At 40.5% G+C, this 27,684-nt stretch overlaps 2 protein-coding genes across 4 annotated transcripts in view; one reads left to right on the plus strand and one right to left on the minus strand.

Moving 5' to 3' along the window:
- Positions 1-25,182, plus strand: LOC110474116 (inactive pancreatic lipase-related protein 1-like). Its single transcript, XM_021537264.4, has 13 exons — positions 1-132; positions 518-566; positions 1,327-1,481; positions 1,926-2,051; positions 4,007-4,141; positions 5,160-5,268; positions 6,355-6,474; positions 6,725-6,844; positions 8,265-8,383; positions 8,511-8,640; positions 9,647-9,758; positions 10,090-10,257; positions 11,518-25,182. The coding sequence occupies exons 2-13, from the start codon at positions 518-520 to the stop codon at positions 11,579-11,581; spliced, it is 1,407 nt and encodes a 468-aa protein (XP_021392939.3). The 5' UTR covers positions 1-132; the 3' UTR covers positions 11,582-25,182.
- Positions 22,357-27,684, minus strand: part of HSPA12A (heat shock protein family A (Hsp70) member 12A) — a 51,120-nt gene continuing 45,792 nt past the window's right edge. For all 3 annotated transcript variants that reach the window (XM_021537274.3, XM_021537276.4, XM_077784714.2), the window contains exon 13: positions 22,357-27,451. In XM_021537274.3, the coding sequence (XP_021392949.2) occupies positions 26,817-27,451 (635 nt within the window). In that variant the 3' untranslated portion in view covers positions 22,357-26,816. The remainder of the gene's footprint in view (positions 27,452-27,684) is intronic.

Consider the following 27,684-nt stretch of genomic DNA (forward strand, 5'->3'; position numbering starts at 1 on the left):
TTCCAGCTTATCTATAAACAATAACTTGAAACAAATATTCCTATCTTTCTAGGAAACTTTCCAAGGATAAAGCAGGCTATAAAAGTACATGCAAAGGTCACACATTAATGCCAGGAGCTTCAAGGCTGCATCGTGAGTAGTTCATGTTTGGTTTTTTTCCCTTGTGCCTTGTCAGATTTGTGGTTTCTCACAGCACAGGAGTGTGAAGGGGAATGGCAGCTCATGTTCTCTACTCCTCATGCTAATTCTAAAGTAGCTCCTGTACATCTGATTAGAAGGAAAAAAAATCAGCCTGGATTTAAGCTATGATTTTGTATATTCATGGCTCTCAATCTCTCATGGAGCAAGCAAACAAATCAGACTCAACCTGTCTGGCACACACAGCAGTCAGGGACACATCCTGCAGAAACAACAGGCTCTCTGCTCACCTTGAGAAAATTCAGCACCAGGGGGCTGAGTCTGCTTGCTAAATGAGAGGGTTAGCAAATCCTAGCTGCTTCTTTTTCTGCTGTTCCAGATGCTTGGAATTTGGATTCTTGCCCTGTTTCTGCTCAGCACAGCAGAAGGTAAGCATATGGGGTTAGTGTTTGTATTACCTTTCTATGCTGCTGTATTTTCCACCTATTTTCTAGGTGTTACTCCACACCCTGGTGCTTTAAAGCTTGCTGATTGAGGTTAATGTGGTTCACTTTTCCATACAAGAATGATGAGATGAGAGTGTGCAGGTTGCCTTTCTTCTCCACTCAGGGAATTCTGCCCTAGGAGTGAGCAAGAAAAGCTGATGTTTCCTATATCAGAACAAAGCTACTGCTCTACTAAACATGGGGAATTGTTTCTTGTGTTCTTAGTAATGATAGAAATGAAAAAAAAAGCCAGGGCAGGTAGGGAGGCAGTCTAATGAGGGCATAGCTTTGTATTCAGCTGAAGGCTTGTGTAGTATAAAATTTCCCATGTGCAGTCAGCTGTTCAGCACAGTCTCAATTTATTGCTGATTATCTGCAGTATTTTGGCTTGGCATTAGGAGAAACTCATCAGCTGTCTCTGCCTTGGGCAAAGCAGCAGCTGGGGGAGGGTAGCCAAGGATACCACAGAGGAATCCTCTGAAGATTTTGGTGATGAGCAAGAGGGTGGTTTCTCTCCTTGGGGTAAACTGCAGCCTCTCAAGATCTAGGAAAGAGCAACTACGGGTCTTGGCTTTCTGTAGAATGTGGGATCGTCCAGGATAAAAAAAAAAGACCCCCAGAGAAGCTATGCTATGAGTTCTGACTGCTCCATTTCTCTGCTCATTCACACTTTTTTTTTTTTTTTTTGGTCTTCATGCTACAGGCAGAGAAGTTTGCTTTGAAAGGCTTGGGTGCTTCACAGATGATGTGCCATGGTCTGGGACTGTGGAAAGGCCAATCTACAAATTACCCTGGAAACCAGAGCGAGTAGGCACCCAGTTCCTCCTGTACACTCGAGAAAACACTGATGTCTATCAAGTAAGAACTGTCATGGTTTAAACATTAGTGAATCCCATGCAAAACTTGTAAATAGACACAGACTCACATTCCTGAAAAATGTTAGAAATGGCCAAACTTTCACTTTATTTAAAAGACCACCTCTTCCAGCTGCTTGGCAGGGTCCCTACTGAGAACTACTGGGAAACTGAGCATTTTGGGGTAATTTTTTTCCACAGATAAAATGAAAGCATGCTGAAATGTTGTCTGCTCTGAGTGTCAAAGCTTGCTTCAAATGGAGATACACATGAACCTTCATGTGAATTCTTGCAGATGAGTTCAGTATTGCAAAACCTTTAAATATCTGCAAGATAAGCACGGTTCATGTCTGCAATTTTGCAAGCTTATTTACAAAAAGCAGATTTAAAGGTTTATTAAGTTCTTATCTATGCTAATTTAATTAATTTTAAATCTACATTAATGTAGGAGGTGTCTGCTGTTGATAATTCAACAATCAAGGCCTCAAATTTTAATGAAAGCAGGAAGACCAGATTTATTGTACATGGATTTATAGACAATGGAGAAGAAAACTGGCTGTCAGATATGTGCAAGGTAGGTACCACAGGGGCACCCTTAGTTTGCATTTATAAACACATTAATATAAATTGTACGTTTTCTCTATTTCTTACCAATTTTTCTCATGGTATTTGTAGTGATAAGAAAGCAAAAAATAGTTCACATTTTCAGATTATTTCCACATTGAAGATGCAGCTTTGCACCTTGAGGAAATCATGAGGTAAAATTCATTGAGCTTTTCTCTTTAGTGCAGTGAGTGACAAGAAGATTTGACTCAGTAAATGTCCTTTTTTTTTGGTAAAAAGAACACAGACCATGGAGTGAGATACTGGCTAGGATTGGGGTGATTCCAGAAATAACTGCAGACTCTGCTCCTGCATCCTGTTTCTCCAGCCAAGAGAAGGTTTCTAGAAGTGGAAGGGCTTTCAGGAAGGTTTGGGCTGCCATGTGGCTGCTGGAGGCTGAGCACGTGGGCTGGCCATTGCCAAGAGCAATAAAGAATAAAAATGTACATCCAAAGGGGACCTCAAGGGGAGAATTTCAAACAAAGCTTTCAACCTAGGTCTTGCTATGAGCACTGAATGTAGTAAAGCCCTCTGCGTAATTGATTTTTGTGCTAATTCCACAAATTATTTCCTAATTCTGTCCCTATACAAAGTGCAATTCCAGCTTGTGGTTTTCTGAAGTCCTCCAAATATGCTTTTAATTGCAGCTGGAGTTAATGAAAGTCCCTGGTCATGCAGCACAGAGCACAATACCAGTTGATGGCACTTTGAGAATAAGGTTTTTCAACCAATAACAGCACAAAAATTTTTTAAAATACTGTATTCCTGTTTTACTTATGAGAACACTATGAGAAACCATGTGAAACTAAAATCAAGGTATTTCACATTTATTGCATCCCCATTGTCTGCTTCTTCTGATGCTAGATCAAAAGAAAAGAACACCAATGGATGACTGTTGGATTTGTCATTTAATAATTTGCTTCAAGTATCAGAAGCAGATTGATGTTTTTATAATTTTCTGTCTTACATGTTGCACTTTAAAATAGAGGTTTGTTTCCTGGAACTTCACAATCAATGAGGTAGCTCACAATTTTTTTTTTAGCTTGTCCCTTAAATCCATTTGATCAATTTCCAGGATGTAGAGGCATGAGATAAATCCTTAAATTCATCTATTATTGTAGGCTGTGTTTTATCACAATACTCTAGTTTATATTTAGAAACAAATTGGTCTCAGTGAATCTTTTCACTGAGCAAAGGGGATTGTGAATACATCAATCCTCCTCTGTGTATCTGTTACTTGCTTTCCTTCCAATGAGGTGATAATCCTATCTGCATATTTTTTACCACTTCTAGTATGGTCACAAACAATTTTATTGCCTTTTTTGTCCTTTGTCAGTTGTTGCCATATACTTAAGCTGCTAAAACAAAATACTTTTAGCCAAACAGTCCAGCTCAATGGAGAACAGTAAAGCTTCTGATTCTGTGGCAAAGTCTCTGCATATGCATATTTCCAAGTACAGCCATATATATGAAATTAACACCCACAGTTTGTACACCATCTTATAAAAACATTATTTTTCTTACAAATCTGCATCAGAAAACCACTATTGACTTTTACTATCAAAAATATTCTAATTGAATTTAAGTAGTACTTTTAAATCACTGAAGTGAATAAGTAGAACTCTTATTTAGTGTTACATACTAAGTTTGAAAATAAAAATTGAAAGTTTCATTATAGATTTTCCTCTCCTTTCTGTAAAAAATACAGCTCTGGGTATTTGAAATGATTACTACATTACATATCACCCTCTTTCAGCATTGTGTGATCACACAACCCCCTCTGAGCACACATCCATGCTACAGCTTTGGTTTTCAAACCATTCTCACACAAGTTCACACAGGATCTAGTAGCTGAGCCACAATGACCAACATGAACTGATCCTACATTCTATTTACCATGGATTTTACTTTTGTTTTACAAAACAGAGGATGCTTACTGTGGAGGATGTGAACTGCATCTGTGTGAACTGGATGAGAGGTGCAAGGTGTCAGTACACCCAGGCATCGAACAACGCCCGTGTCGTGGGCGCTGAGATCGCTTATTTTGTAAATGTCCTCATGGTAAGAGTCTGCTTTCTAAGCTATAGCATAATACTGATTTGAAAGAAATACAGCTCTGGAACTTTCACAGATGTGGATGTAACCAGCAGAAGATATTGTCCTCTACTCCACGATCAGTTGTGCTGAAAACAAACAGCACAATTTTTTTAAAAAGGAGAATATTGTGTGATAGCAGCAGGGCCTGCCAACTTAAGGAGAGGAAATTCTACAAGAAATTCTCATAGTACAGCCAAAGAGTTAGTCTGAAAATGTTGACAAATGCAGTGTAAAACTAAATATGCAGAAATAATGGATATGGCAAACTTCTTTCTCACGGAGACAGAACCAATGAGCTCACAAGAACACCAGAAAACCAGCTGGCAGCACTGGCTGGGGCCAGGCAGGACCTACCAGCTGCCCCAGGGAAAGCTCTGGTGGACAGTGCCCAAACCCACAGGAGGTGGCTCCTTTTGCAGCCAGCTTCACATGGGAAGTGAAGCTTGGTCTGAAGCCTTCTCTTAATCTAATTGCTTTCAACACAAATTTCCCATAAAAGAACTATAAATAACTAAAACTAGAGAGTGTGCTGGGTCTAGCAATGCTCTGACCCACATCTCATTCTCCACGTCTGCATTGCAGCCACTGAATTCCTGCCCAAAAAGGCTGAAGGAGGCTCATCTCATGACCTCCTCCAGCTTTGCGTGGTGCTTATCCCGCCAGGTGTAACTAGGAGTTCCTGCCTGGCCTATTCTTGCAAGCCAGACAAGAATTCTGTGAACCTTAATGGTCCCCCTGAGAGGCTCTCAGGACTCTTGACAGAGCTGCCTGGAGTTACAACAACCTCCAAATCAGGGCAGCAGCTGAATAAGGAGGTTTGGAAAATCTATGTGCTGGACAGAAGTAACCAGCAAAGAGACACCAAAATCCTAGAAGAATTCCTAAGCCAGCAGGCGAATTAAAAGCAGCTTCCCAACGTCTTTGAAACCTTCCCTGTTGCTGACGCACAGGGGCACAGCAGTGTTTGTTTCTGTTTTGTCAGGATGAGTTTGGCTACTCCCCAGCTGACGTCCACATCATCGGCCACAGCCTGGGAGCGCACGTTGCTGGCGAGGCCGGCCGGAGGCGCCCGGGCATCGGCAGAATAACCGGTCAGTGACCCCGGCCCCGCCAGCAGAGCCCACACAAACCCTGTGCCCACCTCCCCTCTCCTTGCACCTCTGGGCTGCAGCATAGTCAGGGGGAATGGCAATATTAAATGCAATATTATGCTCCTTTCACGCTCTACCCCAAGGAGCAGCGCTGCGCTAAGCGGAGGGGAAAGAGCGTGATAGTTATTTTCCTTGCGCACAGGTTACACAGCAAAAGGATTTTTTAAAACATGTTCAGCACTTCCATGGGGTAAAGCTGTGGGTTTGATCTCCTTATTCATCACGTAGGCAATGCCAAGGGCATTGTGCATTAAACAGAGTGGGCCTTCACGGATAAAAGAACATTTTGGACAATATTAACAAAACCCTTTTCAGTTGTTATTTTTCCTCGGGGATTTCAGGCTTGGTGAAATTTGGACTAATAGTCTACAAAATTCAGTTTAAAAGCAAACCCAAAATAAGCTGCCTAGGGGCAAGAAGAGATGCAAGTATAAGGCAGCAAATTGCAAGACTTTACAAGCATCTGAAATTGCTGCAGCAATTTGGGAAGCAAATTGATTCCATTTTCTGCTAGGTTCAAAAGCAAAGCTCACTGCTTCAAAACTAGATGTTTTTCCCAAAATCTGACTGGAGCCCGACATAGGCAGGCAGGTTTCAACACCTCCAAGCAGGGGTGGTGCTCTCAGCACAAATTCCTCTGAGTACTCTCAAGCAAGGGACTCTAGAAACCACACAGATGGATCAGTTACTTGGGATGCAGACATAGTAACCTAAGTTTGAGCAATGTTATTAAAGAGAAGTTCAATTTAAGAAAAAGTTAATTCCAAGTGTTGGCATTCAGTATTGCTGTAAGCAGATAAAGCAGTAAAATTTAATAGGCTTCCCACAGGTGACTTCCTGGGAGAAAAACTACTTGGTAACAGAGAGCACACATCCTCATTTTATTAATGCCTATATTGCCTAGATATAAGAACCATAGGCAACTATATTTGTGATATTCACTGTATACAATCAATCAATGATATCTAAAATGATTCTACACCTAAATTTCTTTATATATACATAACACTACTTTTTTTCTCTCAGGACTGGACCCTGCACAACCTTATTTTCAAGGCACTCCAATTGAAGTCAGACTGGATAAATCTGATGCAGACTTTGTTGACATTATCCACACAGACTCAGCTCCCACAATCCCCAACTTAGGTGAGTATGAAGCTCTATTCTACTGATTATTTATTATTTGCTCTACTGAATTATTTATGCCCTGTGGCACTTCAGTGTCCTGATTGTTCACCGAGGCTGTTGTGCTGGGCAGAAGAGAATGAATTCACCATTTTAGTCACTAACAGCTCCTGTCCTAAAACACCACATACAGGAAAATGTGAAACCAGCAGCTACAGGTAGGGGACAATATTAATTTAAAATATTCTTACCCCTGTTTCAAATGCTCCAGGTTTTGGCATGAGCCCAGCTATAGGACATATTGACTTTTATCCAAACGGAGGGAAGGAGATGCCCGGGTGTGGGAAGAACCCTATTTCACAGATTGTAGATCTCGATGGCATCTGGGAAGGTAAGAGTGTTGTTTGTATTTCCAGTTCAGGGGAAGCCCAGAAAGTGTAGCCACTTATCTTTCCTTAATTCACGTGTTTTACATTAGCTTTTGGTGTTTGCAGCTATGGCAGCTGCAGGCTGCAGTGAAGCTGCTAAAATGCTCAGAACACACTGCTTTTCCAGAGCTTATTAAAAAATAAACAAGACAAAGGGTTTGCCTCTGGAAAATGTGTTTCCTCTAAAGGATCTAATATCAGAAACAAAAGTTGCTGGAGCTGTGCCAAACATTTTGAAGGGTCTTTTAACAACACATTGCATTTTGTGTCTAATTGCCCAGCAGCAGCTCTGGTGGAATTGGGCAAAGATGTTCATAGCTACTCCTGGGAGAGTGTCTTCAGCTGAAACTCTTCGGAGATAGAGCAATTAATTTGATTCCTTGTTGAGTTACAGATTACAATCAGAGTTGGATTGAAGTGATGTCATTTTTTCTATTTTTAGGCAGCTAAAAAAAGATTGGCACATAGTTGCTCAAATACATTGTTCTTTGTTGTTTTATGTGGTTCTCTAAGTATCAGAGGATTCCTATGTATCTGTCTAAAATTAAATTGCACATAAGATTAAAAAAAAAAAAATAAAAACCCCCGAAGATTTCTGCTGTGGAGATTTTTCAGTACATTATCTGAGGTCTTTCTTACACTACTGCAAATAACTTAAACTCTTGTAATCCATTATCCTATTTGTGATAGCTAGCCTTTTACTCCAGGTTTTATTCAATGCAGCTGGAGGCATTACTTTTTCATTCTAACCCCTTTTTTTTTTTTTTTGATAGAGTAAACTTGTTATCAATAATGGAGAATTAAAGCACAAAGAAATAACTGCATAGTATATGGTCTTCTTTTTAACCTGAAGTCAGGAAAATTCAGGCAACACAAAGGAAAATAATATATTCATTATTTTAATTTTAAGAGTCTCCCTTTCTTAAGTACCCCCTAAATAATAATAATTTTGTTTTGAAGCCCTCAGCTGGAGCAAATCAGCAGTGCCCTAGGAAGTTCACTGTTAAATACTTTTCATTTGGTTTTCTTTTGTTATGGTAATGAAACTGTTGCCTACAAAAGACCTGCTTCAGGCAGCTCTGGTTTCTATTGTTAAACTCGGTCAGATTGCTTGAATAAGTGTTTTTTGAGGGGCAGGGGTTGGGCTGAGCTGCACAGTCGGTCTCCACGAAGCTTTTCAAGTTTTCATTTTATACCTGTTGGGCCGGTGACATTGCTTAGGGCGTGAGTGCATCAGAAGCAAGTAAGGTTCCAAAATCACCTTTGATTCTCCAGGAATCGTGATGAGGTTTTTGGGGAGGAATGATGCACGTCACTGACGTGGGTTTCTGTCCTTGAGTGGGAAAAGAAAAGGAGAATTAACCTGGGGGTATCTTTTTGTAGGAACTCGGGACTTCGTGGCTTGCAATCACTTGCGGAGTTACAAGTATTACTCGGACAGCATCATCTACCCGGACGGATTTTTAGGCTATCTTTGTCCTTCATATGAGCTTTTTCAAGAAGTAAGTATTTCTCAGAGCTTCGGGATGGGCCCTATTGAAAACTATTAAAAATAAATCCTTTGACTAATTTTTTTTTTTCCTTGTCTGGCTGGATAATGTTATTAATAGATATATTTGTTTTCACTAGGGAAACTGTTTCCCATGCCCAGAAGAGGGATGCCCAAATATGGGTCACTATGCAGACAAATTCAAGGACAAGGTTAAAAATGATTTCATGAAATTTTACCTGAATACTGGAGAGGCCAGGGATTTTCCTCGTGAGTTTCTAATGCTTCCATTGTACTTACTCCTCCTAAAAGTTTTATTTTCTTATTTGAGATTAACTTTAGCAGATGAACAGATCTCATCACAGTACAAAATCTCTTCTGTTCCTTGTGCTTTTTCCTCTTTTGTCCCACCACTAGTGCCAGTTTGAGGCCCTACAGGACAAGAAAGTTCCTCACAAACTCTGGAGTCTAGTGGAGGGTACTGAGATGTTTAGAGGACTGCAAGGTTCAAGGAGCAGGGAGGAGAGACAATGCTCAGAAGGTGCATGCAGAAAGGGAATTTCTTATTAAATAGTACGAAAATTACATCACAATGGCAGTGGTTAAATGCAGCAAGAGGGGCCCAGGGAAGCTGGGAAATCTCCATCATTGGAGATGCCAAAAACTCCATTTGACAAAGGCCAAGAACAAGCTGATCACAGCTGGTTTCAGAACTGGATGGACAAGATGAGCTCCTTTACATCCTCAGCTATCCTAAAAACCAGCTCTCACAACACACTGCTTAGTTTGCCCTTGTAAGCACAAATCAAGAATCCTCTTGAGCTCCTTTTGCTAATTGCACTCTAAAAGGAAGTTCCCACCCACAAAAATTATTTTCCTGGAGCTTCAGAATTCTTTTGTGCTGCTTAGATTCTGTATCTGTATTTATCCCTAACAGCCCTTTATTTCCAGCTCTATTCTATATGAAAACCTTCATGGTCAAAATGCTGAGATCTGTGTCATATTTACTACAATATGGACTAGTTTTGTCTTTTTTCTCTCCCAGAAAGTAACACAAAGGTCTTCCATTTCTCATGTTGATCCCATTAGGACATAACAATAGATTAACTTGCTCATGTTTTGTATTTTCTGCTCTCAACCATACTGTACAGACACAAAAAAAAAAAAAAACCACAAAAAAAAAAAAAAAAACAAAAAAAAACTAACCTACAATTTAATATTTTGGGGACTGTTTCTCCCTGGGTACAATCTAAGTCACTGTATTTCTTCTGTGTAGTTTGGAGGTACAAAGTAAACGTGACCGTCTCCGGAAAGAGCAAAGTGAGAGGATATGTAAATGTTGCCCTGTATGGCACTGGTGGGAACACAAAGCAGTACCAGATCACCAAGTAAGTTAAAAATTCACTAGAAAATAACCTTTTCTTCTAGAACTCTTAATTTGTATTTGTAATTAATAATTCTGTTTAAATTGATCCTATGAAGAGAAAGACAACAAGGCAGCATATCAGGCCCACCTGCCCTTGCTGCCTCTGAGAAAGAGTGGTTTGGGATGACTTACATTAGAAATCTGGCAATAATGTTGCTGCCATATAATAGGATAAATGTTGTCTCTCTGGTAAATTCCTACCCTCTTGCCACCACAGCAGAGCCTTTGTCAAGACTGGTAATTAACTGTAAATGTTGCCATGCCTCACATCCATAAAATGCTGTTTTTCACAGGGGTACCCTCAAACCAGGTAACACTTACACAGCCTATATTGATGCAGAAGTTAATGTAGGAGAAGTTACCAAGGTTAAATTTCTTTGGAACAACAATTGGATAAACCCAACTCTTCCTAAACTGGGAGCTTCTACTATCACAGTAGAAGCTGGACAAAATAGAACCGAGTAAGTATACCCATCGTGAAAATCTTGAAAGTTACTGGAGAAGATAGGTGACAAAATTATGAGTGGAAGCCTTTTCACAAGAAAAGCTATTTAAGAAGATAGGTGACAAAATTATGAGTGGAAGCCTTTTCACAAGAAAAGCTATTTAAGTCATTTAAAGGAAAAGATTCTCAAGGAAACCTTTTCATTCCTTCTTTTCAAGATACTGTTCATCCATAGTTCTATTCACTACTACTTCAACCCTTTGCCTTAAATAACCTCAAATAAAAACTGAAAATGTCTCCAGGCTTTAGAAGAGCAAACTTTCTGTATAACCCTTTGGATGAGAAAAATTAATGCTGGCTTGGAATATCAGCATCAATCTCGTTAAACTCCTACTGTCCCCAGAACCAGATTATTTGTGGGTTTGATTCACTCTCAGTTGGAACCAGCCAAGTATTCCATTGGTATTGGTGACCCCTAAGGTCATGACTGACTAAAGAGGATGGTGATAATAAACCCCCCCTTCCAATGAGGAACCCTGACACTTGGAGCCTGCACTGAAAGGCTACATATAAAGCTGAAGAGGCTAAAATTGATTTCTGAAGACTTTGTGAAGTATGGCTTGGATCTTCAGATTATAGAAGCATAGTTTACTGATTCAGTTTTACTAATTTTCCTGGACTTTTAAACATGAATGCTTTCATTTTCTTGATCAGTTATTTTATTTTATCCACATCATGAGTTGGTATCTAGAACAGGAGATACAGTTTAAATTTTATTTATTCTATTTTCAAATGCACGGTTAAAATTCCATCACTTAAAAGGCAACATGGGAGGTGGAAACAGTTTAAAAGAAAGTGAAATTATTACAGCCAAGCAGCACTTGAACTCCCCTTAAGCAGAGGTCCTAAGTCTGGTTGTAGTTTCCAGTCACCAAAGCATGTTGATGACAAAGTGTATTTCTGTAGATAGGAACTCACCCTTCTACTGACTTGTCACCTTTGCACAAGTAGTTGTGGCCATCTCTATGGAGATGGTAGCACAAAATCTGGGGGAAAACCCCAGAATTGTAACACTAAAGATGGGCAATGAAGCAGAATGAATACAGTATACCAATGCTTTCCCCAGCAGTAATATTTCAAATTTAGAAGCTCAAAGTTTGCTCTGTTCAGTTGCCTCAAATGACAAATCATGTTGTGTTACCATCAAAGTAAATCCACTTGTATAATTTCAACAACTGCTGGCAGCTCAAGGTGCTTTCATCTCCTTTGTCCTCAGGTACCATTTCTGTGGTTCTGAGACCGTGAGGGAGGATGTCCTGCAGACTCTGACTGCTTGCTAACAGCACACTGGGATCCCCAAATCTTGTTACCAATAAAGGCTACTCATACAGAAAACAAAATCTGCAGCTCTAATACTGATGGTGTGTGTTGTTTGGGGTGGGCTTTGGCTGGTTTGGGAGGCAGAGGTTAAGTCTGTGGACAGAATTTTTAGAGTGGCTTTAGGAGTGAATGTGCCAAAACATGTTGAAGAATTTCCCTGCTTTCAGCCTGTTCCAAAATCATTTCAAACTAGAGGAAAGGGGGCAGGTAACAGAAACAAATTTCTGTCCCCATGTAATCCTGCCTCATGTCCCTCAGTGTTTTGCTGGACAAGGGGGCCGTGTTTCCTCTGCTGCTAAAGGAAGCTCATCCTCACTGATAAAACCTCACAGAACTGCTGGGGATCTGCTGCTACACACATCTACTGCGCTGGGGACCTTCTCTCACTTTCTCCTGATGTTCCCCAGACTGGGGCAGTCTGCTCCTTCTGTCCCTCTGGGTGACCTTTCCTCACCCAGGACACCCTGTCCTGAAAGACATCAACCCCCCTGGCAAGGCTTTAGATTCTGTGTAGTGGTGGAGGAGGAAACCAATTTATTTTGTGTTGGAGCACTACTTTTCTAGTATAGAAAAAAAAAAAAAGCAGTGGGTTTATTTGGGTTGGATTTTTTTGTTTGTTTGTTTGGGGTTTTTTGTTTGTTTGTTTGTTTTTTGAGTGCATTCTGCCAGCTCTCACAGGGTGATGGAAAGGAGATAGGCGATGTAAATAATAGACAAAGAAACATTAGCACTGAAGATTAGCAACCTATGGACATGCCCTGGGCTGAAGTAAGTTCTTTATATAAAAGCCAAAGTGCTCCTTGCTTTAACACAACTGAAGAGAATATCCTCCAGCAATTTCAGATAGAGACATGAAGGCTTGCTTTTATGTTTAAAAACCTTCTAAACTGCACTTCTGCTTCTTGCTTAGATTAAAAGGTACTATTTGATTTAGATTAGATGTATGGAAGAAGTTCTGTTTTACAGGAGTGTTAAAACTGGCCCAGGTTGCCCTGAGATGTGTTAGGTGCCCCATCTCTGGAAATTTTCAACACCAGGCTGGTTGAATTTGTTGAATTCCTGGAGTATTCCCCCTGCTACATTCCTTCTCTCCCTGTGCAGCTCCTCAGGCAGCAGCAAGTGCAGCAAGCACACAGCAGAGCTCTCTTTGTATGTTTTCCTCCCAGCCTGTGCTGTCCAGAAGGACACTTAAAAGCTGGCATTTATTTTGTCTCCAGTTTTTCCCAAATGCGGTCTGTCTTATAGTGGTAGAATAATAGAGTCAGGCCTAATAAATACAAGGATTTGAGTTCTTTGTCCTGCATCAGGCTCGGCTAAGTCCAGCTCTGAGTTGCTCCTGTAATACCTTCCTTGGCTTTCCACGGCTGCACAGCTGCAGGTGGGCAGGAAGAAGAGGATCCAGCCACAGGAACAGAGGATTTCACACTTCTTCCAGTCCTGGGAGGAACACACAAACCCTCTCCAGGAAGATAAATAGTTCTGGGTTTATGAATAGCCATGGACAGGGGAGCTGGTGTCTGATGCTGGGTTTTCATGCAGCCCCCATCCCCTGGGCATGGCCTGCTTCCTCCTGCCTTCCCTGTTTGTGCCCCCTGGGATTTGGTGTCCCGATCTCAGTGCCTCCTGCTGAGGAAACCTCAACAGGGTTATTAACTTCCTAACACTGCAGAAGAGTTTCTCCTTTGTCTTTTGTTCCATTATCTTGGAATAAGCAGGTTCTTGCCTACACAATTGTTTTGACAGTTATGATATTCTCAGCATTATCCTTTGCCATAGCCACTTCAGCAGCCCGTGTAATTTTAACAAACACCTAACAGAATCAAGACGTTAAAGTTGACAATAGCATAATAAAAAATCTCCTTTTAATAATGAACTGGAGCTGCCGTCATCCTGTTTTAGCAGAGTAAAATCTCTCCCCCCCTCCCGAACACTTTACAAAGCTATTACATAAAATGCAATGTTAAATGAACAACAAATTACTTTCCCTTTAGCTAGCTTTTAATGCTAATGGTGCTATTTATTCCTGACCTTTTGAAATATTAGATTTTTAAAATGACAACATAAAAAGAATTCTTGTTTGAAAACGCGAGCGACTTTAAACCACATGTTATTACTTGTAAGTATAGCATGCACATGCATCATTCATTTCAGTGTCCCATTTAGGGCTAATTGGTATATATTTCAGTTGACATATATTGTTCTCCTGCAAACGTGTCAAATTCCTTAACGATGGCAGTGACAAAAGCAGAACGCTTGAGATATATAAATTATGCTCTTTACCATATAATCATTCTTATCTATTGGGAATGGTATTTGTGACAAACTATGGTCAAAAATACACAGCAAATTGATTTTTTTTTCTTTAAACTTTAATATCACACCATTCACGGCAAGTCTTTGATTGCATCCTTAAATGTAGAAATGTTTTGATTTTTAGCTGCATCGTTTTGTGGCTTTTGAAAAGCTCACTTTATTTATTAAAGGAAGAGTAGCACAGCGAGGATCTTAAAATGTATCTTTTGTTATCAGCATAAGAAAAAAAATTGGGCTGTAATTGTGGATATAGAGTGAGTAATTTGGTGAAAAACGCTTTGTGCTATAGTTAAGGTTTTATAATTCCTGCCATAAATTACTATTATTTTGTTGGTGGGCAGCACTGCAAGAAGAATTTTAAATATTTTAAATATGGGAACAACTTGGGCCACGTATTTCCATTACATTTTAGACTACCGTGTGCAACTCATTTTCCCCCTTTATCACAAATCATCTTAGAATTAGAGAAAAAAAATAAAAATTGAAGATTTCATGTGACTCTCATTATTACTACAATATAGCAGTGCTCATTGTTGTCTCTAGACAATGCTGTCCCCAGTCATTACTTTGCTCCATGAATCAGTAGCATAATGAGGTTCTATCTTTCAAGAAATATTTGAGCGTATCTTAATTTGGCATTGATGAATTCTCCTTCCTGAACCTCTGGAGGGTTTTTTTAATCTAGTTTGTCATGCTGGAGCTTTCATCACCTAGCCCCAGCTGACAGTGTTATGGCTGTGTATTTATTTCCATACCTTCCTGGGATGTGTCCTCGGAGGTTGCAAATAGAAATTTATGATTTTATGCCTTGAAGGCTGTTTTTTCTTGATTGGAGTTTAATTCCCAAACTGTTTTTCCCCATCCTTATCCTTCAGAAATATATACTACGTGTGGTTGTATTAAAGTGTGCAAAAACAAGGTTAAATTTGTTAACATCTTGTTGCTGGTATAAACCAGGAGCAGTTTCTTTGATAAAAGAGATATTCACTGAGAAAAAAAAAAACAACTTTTTTTTGCCAAAGAGATTATATAATAAGTTCAGATACCATTTTTCTTCTAAAATTTGAAGAAAAGAAGAAGGTAAGTCAAAATAGGTCAGCAGAGGGCAGAGGAAGAAAGGAGAAGGTTGATGTGATGCTCCACAGCTCTAAATCAAAAAATACTAATAGTGCCCTACATGACACTTCTAAACTGTGCTTGCAGACAAACAGAAACAAGAAGCAAAGTACTCTTTAAATTAGTCTAAATGTTGTGTTTAATTACACAGTAACAACTGGCTGGCTACTGCACTTGCTATCACTTTGATGACCTCTATTTGTCAGACCCAAAGACAAAAGTTGCATTCAAGTCCCTCTTTGTGCTCTGGCCCATGGAATTATTGTTGTGTGTTTATCCTAAGAAAAATATTACCTTTAATTGCATTAAGTAGATAACGGCTTCACATCTAACCAGTTAGGGAAGTGAAGGGGAAAATAAGGGGATCTAAACATCCAAAGTAATGCATTTGTTCAGCTAATAATTCACATTACTGTAATTTAGCATATTATTTATATAACCTAAGTGTCAATTCCACATGAAAAATATCAGCAATGAACATTACTGGTGGCTTGGGTGCATCAGCTTGGGGTGTGCAGTTTCAGAGGATGGATTCCCTGGGAGTCCTGATTATCCTCTTTGGAAAGTGAGTGCAGCCCTAAGTGCAGCACCATTTCTCACTCAGAAGAGGTTCTTCATGGAGGAGGAATATATACATACAGTCATCACCTTAATTATATGGGATGCAAAACACAGGATGAGCTTGTCCTGCCTGGGGTGATGGAAGAGCAGGAGCCACCCCTTCTTTCTCCCAGCACAAAGCATCATGCTGTCCTCTGGCTACAGCCCAAGTCACACTACAGAAACTACCACAGGAGCTGCTCAAAAAGAAATTAAACAAACCCTCTGTTCAAACTAACCTTTTCTGTATTGTCTTTAATTCTTTACCCAAACACCAGCCTTCTCTCTTTTGATGAGGAGGAAAAAAATCATCAGGAGGGAAGTGCACAAGGGTCCTCCACCATCCTCAGCACTCACCAAGGTGCTCTCAGTCCCTTGGGGGATTCTGTGACCTGACCTCACATTTCTTTCCAACCTTTCTCATCTCCCCCTTGCTTAGGAAATCAGGGCACCTGACCATTTTATAGCCCTGCAGAAGCACAGTGAATTTAGCAGGGAGTCAGAGAGGATGTGTTTGCCCCTCTGCCATCACCCACCTCCCACAGAACGCAGGGAAGTCTTGGCAAGGGAGGCTTCTCCCTTTCTTTAAGCCCAGACCATAGATCATCATTAAAGCTTTTGCTTTAATTCCAAACGAGCCAAAATATCTTTGCTGGGCCATGGAAACCAGCCTCTCATCCCCTCCCACAGAACCTGAATTAGGAAGTCTCTCCTGGTGGCTGTGACAGAGGGGACATTGCTCATGTGCCCTCCCTTGCTGGGTCTGAAGGGATGGCAGCACAGCAACAGAAAGCAGCATATTTGTATTGCAAAGGATCCTCATAAGGTAATAAAAACTTCCTTTTAACCAGGGAAAAATATTAAGGTGGAGAGCAGAGTGACTACACCAAAGAATAATTCTCCTTTTGACCCACAGAGAAAGAGGTGCCTAATAAAAGTATATGAGCATGGACAGTGTGAAGATAACTGTCTGATCAGATAATGGAATTGTTTTCAGTGATAAGAATGAATCCATTACTAATGCAAATAACTATAATAATTATAATTTGCAATACAGTAAAAATCACCTAGTCTACCTCCTCCTCTGACAGGAGACTGTATAATAAATTATAGGCTGAGAAAAAAAAATCAAAGGGATAAAGGTTAAAAGATTAAAAAAAATTCTGAAACTTAAATGCTTAACAGGGAAGTCAAGACCTGAAAGCAGAAATTGGTGCTATTAAATAAAGCAATTGTGAAGAATGAGATATTATGGAATTGATTAACAAACCAGAAACCAAGCATTTCCTCATATCACTACCTCTTGTCACAGATTTCAATAATTCTGAAAGAACAAAAAATTAAGAGTTGGCGTATAACAAGGAAATTAATTATTTAAATGTAGGTGAATATGCTAATAGTACTCTGGGAAGATTAACATAACTTCACACACAAAAAGCCTACAAAGAAGGTTCAATAAATTTGAGGAGTTTCTCCAGTTGCTTTTGCTTTGCTTTAGTATCCAAAATTGGTCCAGCTGTTCAGGTGTTCCCAACCAGGACTGTTCATCTACAGGGCAGATCTTTTAGGGTTTTCTGGGCACACCAAATTGCTCATGCCAGTCCCATAATCTTCTTTGTTCCTGTGAGGTATTTTGGGCATGGAGACTGTAAAAAATGCTTTATTTCAGCTTTGGAGGAGTAGAATAGAGCAGATGAAACAAATCCTGTGTGCAGAGTTTGCACTACAGTGAGCTGTTTTCTTGTTTACAGCACCTTTGTTTTCTCCACTGGTCAAGCAGAGAGGAAATAGTGATGCACAAGGTTTAGCACTCACTGTTGGCATCAAACCATTCATAGCTTTAGGTGATAGAGCATTGGGAATCTCCCAAGAGATCATGTGATTCTTCCCCAGCTACCAATTGGAGTAAAATAGCTATTAAAAAACTGAGTCTAAAGCACTGTCTTCCAAAACTCTCCATTTAGATTTTTCCAAAGTCCCATAACAGTCACAGAGAAAAGCCAGGTATTTTAATAACAGGGGTGTGTAAGGGAGATTTAGACACCCAGAGATGCTGCTGACATCTAGTCAGAAGTAGGGGTGAGTACCAAATTAAATTAATCTTTAACTCAGAGCGGAACCCGATTTTCTGTGCTTGGAGTATTTTCCTGCATTTTAAATTCAGAGTAAAAAGCTCAGTGTATCCTGCCAAAACTTCCCCCTCAAGTCATTCATGAAGTCAGAGATTTGTCACCCTCTCTGAAGTTTTTCATTGCAGCACTTTTCCTGCAGCTGAAAAGCTCAGCACACTTCAGGCCTGCGAAGCACGAACAGTTTATCAGAACCTCCACAGCACAGGAGTTCAAGGAAAATGATTTAATGATGCAAATTCTCTGAGTGGAAAACTCACAGTCTGCTTCACAACCATGACTCTTGGTTACCTCCTAAGTGCCATTTATCCAAAACACACCCAGACAATATAACATAAGCTGTAACAAGCTCCTAAGGTTTAAACACATACCTTTCAGCTTAAACACAGGAAGGCCTTTAATCAATGTTTGCAAAAGACAAAATACAATGTGCCTCAAATCTCTACATCTCATTTCATTGTTTGCTGATGCTTCACCAGGGCTGTTTTGGAGAGGGATGCTCCCAACATGAGTCCTTCACATGTGTTCCCACGGAACAACTTCAGCATCAGTTTCCAAATCTCCTCCCAGCAATAAGATGTTTATCTGCCAGAAACCACCATGCACTGCCTAATCCTCAAAGCTCCCTGGACAACAGAGCCATAAAAAAGATCACAGGTCTATAAAACACGACTGAAGGACCTGGGATTTAATTTAAAAATTAGATTCAGGGCATGCATGAAACTGGTCTCCAGATATGTCAAAAGCAGTCAGGGCAGGAATGAGATTAATTGTTCCCATGTTCTCTAGGGGAAGGACAAGCACAGAGAGTCAAAGCAGATGTTATTGAATTCAGACAGATGAGAACAGTGAAACAAACAACCTGCCCGAGCAGGTAACACCATTGCAGAATGGTCAGAAGTTTTAAACAGCAGAAGTTTTAAAACCAGATTAAACAAAAGTTGGGAGTAATTTAGGCAGAACTAATATTGTTTTGCAGCAGAAGGTGATACATGATTGATACCTGAAGTCCTTTCCAGCAGCATGAAACACCTGTGATGCCCTGACAGTGCTGCTGTTGCAGTCAGCAAAAATACTCGATGGATCTGAAGAGAGAAAAGAAAAAACCTGAATTATTATATGCTACTTGACTCTGAAGGCGAGAAATAAAATTTCCTTTGTTGGGATATTATCAGTCTAGTATTATCAGCCTCCTCAGTCCTGTAACATCCTCAATAAGTGTGTGTGGTACTTTTTGATGTTCAATCTCATGTGTTTCACCCATTAGATGAAACAAAAGAACTCCAACACTATTTTTAAAGTGTTTTGGAACATCCTCAGTGATGTTACCAGATTCTTCAGCTGCCTTACACAATTATCAGGCTGAAATGTTGACCTTGTTTCCTGAGTAGGCAAATCCATTTTCCTGCCCACTGTGTAAGGAATTTTGCATGGACAAGGCTGTGTGTTCACACCCTGCAGGCAGTACTGCTATCCAGACCTCTGCCAATACACAGAACATAGGGAGAAAATTATCTGAGGAAGCTGGAATGTTGCTTGTGGGGGAAAAAAAAAAAAAATCACATTTAGATACAACTCCTGCATACATCATGCAGAACCAACACCTTCTCTGCTGGACTCTGCTCTACTAACAGCTAATTTCCTTCTACTCCACTCATTTTGAGGAGTCAACAGCCATCTAGGCAAAGTATTGGTGGGGAGACACAGGCTGAGAAAACAGATCCATGATGAAATGAGTGTCACAAGATGAAGGATAAACCTTCTGAGCAATCCCTCCCCTGCAGTGCTGTAGCTGCAGCCCTGTGTGTGTTACCAAGTGCCTGCAGGGTGCTGCTCCCTGGACTGCAAAGGAAGAGGATGTGTTCAGTCTGGTGTCTGCTCTTATCAGCTGATGGCAGACGGAAGTTCCTACTAGAGGTGCAGAGGTTACTCCTCAAAGGGAAGGAAATACTCCTTGCTGTCCTTAGGAAAGGGAGAGTCACCTTTCTAACTCCTTAGATTGCTGCAGTTCAGCAAACCCTGGCAGTCACAGCTTTATCTCACCGCTCTCTGCTCTGAAACCATCCCTGACCTTGGAACTGCTGGAGCACTCCAATGCCTCTGCTCTAGCACATCCAGGTCCTGCTCACACTTCTCTCCAGCCAACTCCTTAATTTCCTTATGTTGCAGTAAAGTGGGAAAATTATAAGAAAAAGGCCTCATAATATCAGGCTTGCTCTGTTAGCCTGCCATTTCTTCTAAGGGAAGTTAGCACTCTGCAAGTTCCCCTGTGAAAGCAATCCTGGTGTGAGCAATTTCTTAGCATAACAATCTATTCCTGGGTGAAAACACAAGTAGCACCTGTATAAACTGTTTTTACACTGTAAAGACAGAAAAATTAAAGCTGCCTCTCACAAAACAACTTTTCCTGCATGTACACACCAGGGGTTTGAGTGGTCAATCAATACAGGGTAACAACTTGTTACTAACCCATAAAAGTAATTGGCAAGAAAGCTACTAACTAATTGGAGTCACACACAAGGTCTGTAAAACCGTATAAAAATGAGTTACATGAATAAGGAATAAGCTTTTTTCCACCATGAAGGAAATGGAGTCCTTGTGATTTATTCCCATATCCTTACACTACATCTTGCATCATCCTCCTTTGGTGTCTTGGCTCTGCTGCAGCACACAATACTCCCAGAGTGAGCTTAGATTTATTTTTCATTCCTCCATGGCTGTGTCAGCTCCCCTGTGGACACTGATAGAAGAATCATAGTGGCTGCAATCTACCAAGCTCTTTATTTTTTGCCATCACATGGTAATGACACCATGGCTTAATCCAGCAACTTCTGCTCTGGACACAAGGCCAGAGCTCCGGGGATATGACATCTAGTAAACCTTTCTCTAAAATCCCTGAAAATTAGAAAATAGGTACCACTTCAAAATCATAGCCAGTACCTAATCAATTGTACATTAACTAAAGACAATACAGAATTTCTTGGTTTGCAGAAAAATGTCTGCAGTTAACTGACTCAATACATGGCATAAGGATGGCACAAGACTGTTTTTGCTGTAAGAAATTGATCTGTGAACTGCACAGGCTGTGGTGGAAACGTCTTCCTTTTTTTAAATGCTCATGTTCAAGTCTCTAACTTGAAAGGAAAAAAGCACAATACCTTATTGTGACTCTGCATTGATTCCACCACAAAATTGCTTTTGATTGTTAGAACACAGCAAGGCATGAATGAGAATTAATAAAAGAGAATTTATTTCTGAAAAAAAAAAGGAAGTGCAAGACTGGTAACAACCAGGCCTGAATTCCAGTCACACAAAGCATCTGCACTTCTCACTAATTTATCCAGGCTGCATCTCTTGAAAACCAAGCAGTTCTTGCACTGAGTAAAGGAATTCTGAATCCATTGTCCCAGAGAGTTGGACACTGCTGTCAGGGAGGCCCTTTTGCAAGTTGTTTTATTCCGTAGCTATTCACATAAGTACAAAATCTGCAAATTTCAGTAAGGACTTAGGTGATTTCTTAGGTGGAACCAACAACTTACACAAAATCCCTTCTACCAAGATGGGGTTGTGGCTTTAAATCTAAACACACTCCTATGAGAAAGCCTTAACATTTAGAAAAGTCCAGTGTAAGGACCAAATTCTGAATGCACATACAGAAACTCCACTGGAATCTTCAGCAGTGTGGTAGAACACCGAAAGGAAAATTTGGTTCTTAATGTGTCTCTGAAGACTGTAATTATATTTCCCATTGTACTAGTAACATTAATTGAATGTTTAGCTGAAATCAAGTTCATTACAAGTTAAATACAGTACCTAGCCTATTAGGATGGTGTTTATAATTATAGTCATAAAGCACTTGTAAAACACCTTCATTGCAGCAAATAGGTGGAAGTTGGGTGTAGTGGCTGCTAAAGCATCTCAGTTCACTCTCTGCATCTTTGCAGCATTGTGGACCAAGGTCACCTGTGCCACTGATTCACCTCCACAGCTTGTGCCAACACTGCTAAATTTCAGAGGAACATGGCCTACAGCTGTTGGCACAAAAATGTAATACTGAACAAACTGCTATGCAAGGGTTTTTGCAGTGCAGCTGGACCTTACTGAACATCCCTAGGTCTATGAAGAGGCACATCCTCATGCTAATATACCTGGTTATTGGCTAGCTTATTGGCCTGATAATGCATTTTTAACAATAAAACAACTTTTAATAATAGATTAGTTCTCTTCAATATATCAGATTTTGTATTTGATTTCCTGGCTCTCTGAGAGCATCACTGCAGAAAGTACCTGATCTGCTTTTGGTATTTCCCAAAGTCTGCCTGAACTCCAACAAACACCTTACTCAGAGAGCTACACCGATTTTGCTAGAAGCTGAGTCATGAGCAGCAGTGGAGTTCCACCTTGGGCACACAAGTGAACTAAAGCTGTACAGATGGTCGGTGTCACTTCTGCTCAGTTACACACATGAAGGAGCACCCAAATTCAAGCATAACCACTTGGCCTGTCTCAATTTCATATTAAATTAGGTTTCTTTTTACAGCCATTTCCATAAGAACAGTAGCACCCAAAAAGAGAAATTAGTTTTAAGGTATTTTATTTGACATGATTGAAGACACAAGAACACTCAAGATACAATCCAGACAAGTTGTGAACAGCTCCAAGTATCAGTGAAATCTGAATTTATCTTGCACAGAGGTGAACAAGACCACAATGGTTGGTTTTATAATATAGTTTAAGACTATTTCAAGCAGGTGAGTACTGTGACATTATGCCCAACAACTTTTATACTATTCATCCGCTTAAGCCACTTCATATCATAAATATGCAGCTTATCTTGGCTATTAAGTCTCTGCAATATATAATTAGCCTTCTCATAATAATGCATTAAAACTCCTGTATATGAATATTGGTATACTCATACCAATGAAAACTGTCCTAATCACCACTGCACATTTATCATATTCTAGCACAATTAATCATTCCATCACAATTAGCTGCTAATTCAGTAACCTGGACCCAAACTTGCAAATTGCTGCTTAGAGCAAAACTCCTGCCAAGACCTTCTGCTCTCCTTATGGATAGCTGGCCTTGTTGTCTTTTCAACACTAAGTTGCACAATGTCATCTGAAACCCCTACCAAAAAAATGCTCTGCAGGGGAACGTCCTGCAAAGCATCACAACTACAATTCTAAAAATGCCTCATTTCCTAGTAAATTTCATATTCATTTTACAGCCTAACATCCTTTATAGAAATGGGCATCCACATGCCTCTTACAATGTAAAGTTGTTTAATTGGGTTACAGTCTACAGACCACAGCATAATATTCTACTTAACAATTCTAATTCCTTAGAGAGACAAGCTAATTTTCCATTCTGAAAGAGGGCAACAAGCACAGCTGGGAATTTGTTCAGTAGTTCAGTGCTCTGCAAAGATAAGCTTGATAGTGTTCTCACCAGACTGACGGAGGAAGTGCAAAAATATGTAAACCATGTTTTACAGGGATTTCAGAACAAGCCCCTGCTTGGATCCAGATGGGATCTTACAAAGGGTGACTCAGAAAGGGCAGAGGATCACTGCTGTGCAGGGAACTGTGCTTCAGAAGAGCTGCAGAAACCACCTGTAGCTTTCCCTGCAGAAAGGCTGGAATCAGCACAAAAATCAGGGGCCACCTGATCTTGCAGGTCACCTCCTCTTCACAGGGGGGACAGGGAGTGGCAGCCATTTATTAGACCAAATCCTGTGTTAAGGCCACTGAAAACAAATCTGTGCAGAACTGGACAGATTCAGCTTAACATAGCATGCAAAGACAGCAAAGCCTATTTTTCTGTCAGAATTTTGGTTTTTGGCAGGTGGAAGTGGTAGACAGAGACTGTATCTTACCTGCAGCTACAATACAAGAGTGTTGCCTGGCTTTGGGAGGTAGTTTTTCATTTGTTGTTGTTGTAGTTTTTTAAACTAGAGAAGCTCCTTATTTAAAAACCCAAAACCTAGTGAAGAAGCTGTATACCCAGATTTTACAATCTGATTTTTGGTTTTACAGGAGGATTCATCCATTATTATGAAGAATTGCTGGAGATGGAATGGTCACCATCTGAAACAAAGAAATGAAAACCCCAGCAACAGACTATTGCATTTGTGTGATGTGCTTAGCTGGTATGACTTGCATTGCAGGAACAATGTTGTATTCTCTGACACACCAACATTTCTTTCCTATTATTATAAGATCGGCCTTTTACATTTCATATCTTACCATCTTTAAAAGCCTATAATTACAGAAGCTGATTGAGAAACTGTGTTATTTAAAATTAACAGCTGAATGAAATCAACAGAGGCAAAGTGCATTTTTATACAAGAAAATAGCACTGTAGAAAGAAAGAGTCTGTACAATATTTAAATATTGTATATACATAAAATTATATTGTTCATAACTCATCTTAAAGTTTCTCTTGTTTGTAAACCATGGAAAGCAGCACACACAAAAAAATTCCCAGTATTTAGCTTTTAAAGCATTTAGCAGGCAGCAGGAAATCGACTGCTAGCAAGCACACTTTGTAATTATAGAAAGTATCCAGCAGGATACTGTGACTAGCATTCTCCATAGTCCTTTATTTATTTATTTTAAAGCTGAATGCAGAATACATTTCCCATTCAACCAGGGAATTCTGCAGGAGACACAGAAAACTCAATGACAAAATGCAGTGGATCAGTTGTCCAGCTCTCTACTGTGGCAAAACTCCAGGACAAACACAGAAAGTTTAAGTGCAGGATTGGAACATAAATTAATGAAATAACTGATAAAGCTTTAATCTCCCAAAAGTGTCCATAATGGATTTAGCTCATGCTTGACTTTTTAAAAAGGAAGGTTTAGGTTAATAATTAACATTGCAACGTTTTGAAAATGTAATGAATTCCAGCAGGTAATCAGGCAGTTCTGTATAAATGTACTGGAAAGTGTCAGCATTTTAGGGTGATTTTACAGGCTGGTACCACTCTGCTAATTTGGAGTGGAATTAGGATGTGAAAGCTGTCAGTTCATGGCAGATGCAGAATGTAGGTTTCAGAAATTTTCCTCCTGTAGCATTTTGCAAAGTAAAAACTATTCTAGTTGCAAAAGAAATTTGCCAGGTGAGCATGCTTAAGGAAACATTTCCACAAAGTGGTTATTTGGAAAACAAGATGCTATCATGGCCATCAGTGCATTTTTCCTGCTTCAAGAGCTCTGAACTCACTGCCATGTAAGGAATGTTTTATTTAATGCTATTTGTACTTTCATTCTATTGGCTTCTGCCTTCCACTTCATTGGCCATTCAACTCAACCCAGCAACATATTTTACTGAATTAAAATGTTTGCTACAAAAAAAAAATGTATTACTTTAGATCTGAATGTTTTGTCTCTTCTGAATTATTTAAATGTTTCTGGACAGCCACCATTCATCATTTGGAAGCGGTGCTTCCAGATCTTAACACAGGAACGAACAAGAAAAGAAATAAAATCACCTGGGGAGGTGCTTAATAAAGCAGATGGGATGTTGACAGGCTGGAGAAATGTGCAGACAGGAACCTGATGAAGTTCAGCAAAGGCAAGTGCAAAGTGCAAAGGCAGGAAGGAGCCCATGCAGCAGGAGCTGTGTGGGAAGCAGCCTGGCAGCACAGCAACGCCCTGGCATCGTGGCAGACACTGAGAGAGAGGCAGCAATGTGCCCCTGGCACACAGAGTGCCAGCAGCCCCTGGGCTGCACTGGGAACAGACTGTCAGGAGATCTGGAAAAGCCATCACTGCCCTCGTCCAGCCCTGCTGAGAGCAGCTCTGAGTGCCCAGTGCAGCTCTGTGCCTCCCAGGGCAGCAGAGACACGGACACACAGCTCTGAGACCAAGAAAGTGAAGGGGAGAAGGGATTGAGCTGGGGCTGCTGGACTCAAGGAGGCTCAGGGGATGCTAGGAATGTCTGAGAGCAGACAGGAAAGAGGATGGAGCCAGACTTCTCAGAGGTACCCAGTGAAGGAGCAAGAAAGAGGCAACACGCACAAATTTAAACTCAAGAAATTCTTTTTAAGCATAAGAAAGAAAACCTTTACAGCAAGGGTTATCAAACAAGTTGCCTGGAGTTCAGGGATTTTCATTTTGGAGACAATAAAAATTGGAAAAAGAAACTTGTTCTGACTGATACTGCTTAGAACACAGGTTTTATCAGATAGTCAATGGATGTCCCCTTCAAGCTCAACTACTCTGCGATTCTGTGGTTTCAGATGGAGACTAATAAAAGTAAGTTTAGAAGACCCAAAAGAGAAATAGGTTTGTTCTTAATATAATTTTCCGAAGTATAATGAGGATAATTCTAGCTAATTAATCTGACAGCTTGTTCTGAGAGCTTTAACAACAAAGGCCTTGTTTTCAACCTGAGGGAATCAATATTAGGCCCCCCAAACACACATGTATTTCCTAAATATAAATTTAAGGATTTCTAGGGATTTTCTTTACTCAGAATTTAAGTAATTGACATCCTAATTGACATTTCTTTGAGTCATTCATTTTCAGCACTTTAAATTCTGAAAGCACTGGGCAAAACCAAAAGAATACAATAAAAATACTAATTTGTTCCCATTGCCAGAGAATGGTGCTGTTTAAACAGATATCCCACACAGATACACCCCCTACAACAGCCACATGGGTTAGTGAGTTTTTCTCGGGAGGAAGAGGAAGAAGAACAAGGCAAAGAGATTACAACTTGGTATTTTTTTAACTAACCTTCAGGATCCAACAATAATCAGTGTTTACTTTATAAAGGTAGATCTTTAAGCATGCGTGAGTAACTTGGTAACTTTTACTACCTCTGGAACTTTTGCTCCCAAAACTTCAGGGGTTTTTCAAAATGCAGTCCTTGGTCACCAAAGGACACAAACACAACATACCCCACCTCACTAGCTGTTCTCATATAGCCTGCTGAAATTCAAGGTGATGACATGACAGACGAAAGTCAAAGAATGGAACAGTGGAAGATCAGTCTCACAAACAGGCTGTGGTGGGGGAAAGGGCCGTTAGTAATTTAAGAAATCAATACCAACTTTGACACTTTTAGAGGTCGCAACATCAACAGCCATGGCTTTGATTTCAGTGTCCCCAAACTGCATCAGCGTTTTGATCTCGCGCCGGTTGGGCACGGCAGCGTCAGTTCCCGTGAGATCCAAGCGCAGGGTGCCGCACTTCTTCACGCCGGGCTCGGTGATGAAGCTGACGTTGTCTTGCTCTGAGCTGTAGATATTGATCACTATTACTAACTGAGAAGGCTTGGCAGGTGTGTAACTGCGTGTCACAGTCTCTCCCAGGGCTACGGACTGGTCGGCTGAGATGAACTTGTCGAAGACGTCGGTGCACCAGCGCGTGCCGTCTTTGACCAGCAGCTTCTCCGGGGGATGCTTGCCCTCCACGAAGCGGTTGAGCACCCCGACGCCGTAGGTCAGAGGGGAGCGCCGCACCTTGATCACGGCAGGGTCGAGGCCGAAGAGAACAGCTCCTTTGAGGATGGTCAGACCCACATCCTGGGGAATGATGACCCGGCACCTCGAGCCAAAAGCGCTCTGGACGGCTTGTTGGAGCAAGGGGGATTCAGCAAAGCCACCCACCAGGAACAGGAACTTCACATTGGTCACCTCCGGCTTCTCAAACACCTCACCTGAACAGAAACAGAGAGCATGCAATAAAATCCACTTTTACAAGGCAATGCAAGTGAAAATGCCAATGTCTGAGTTCCATGCACTTGATCTGAAACTGCCACATCCGTGCCCACACTGCCACCCTCAGCATGCACCAGTCCCACTTCTGTTATCTCTAGTGTATTTCACTATTCACTATGAATTCACTCACCTTCACATTTATGAACTGGCATTTAAAACCAACCCTTTATTG

This window comes from Lonchura striata, chromosome 6 (assembly GCF_050655825.1).
Source record: "Lonchura striata isolate lonStrDom1 chromosome 6, ASM5065582v1, whole genome shotgun sequence".
Classification (NCBI taxonomy): Eukaryota; Metazoa; Chordata; class Aves; order Passeriformes; family Estrildidae; genus Lonchura; species Lonchura striata.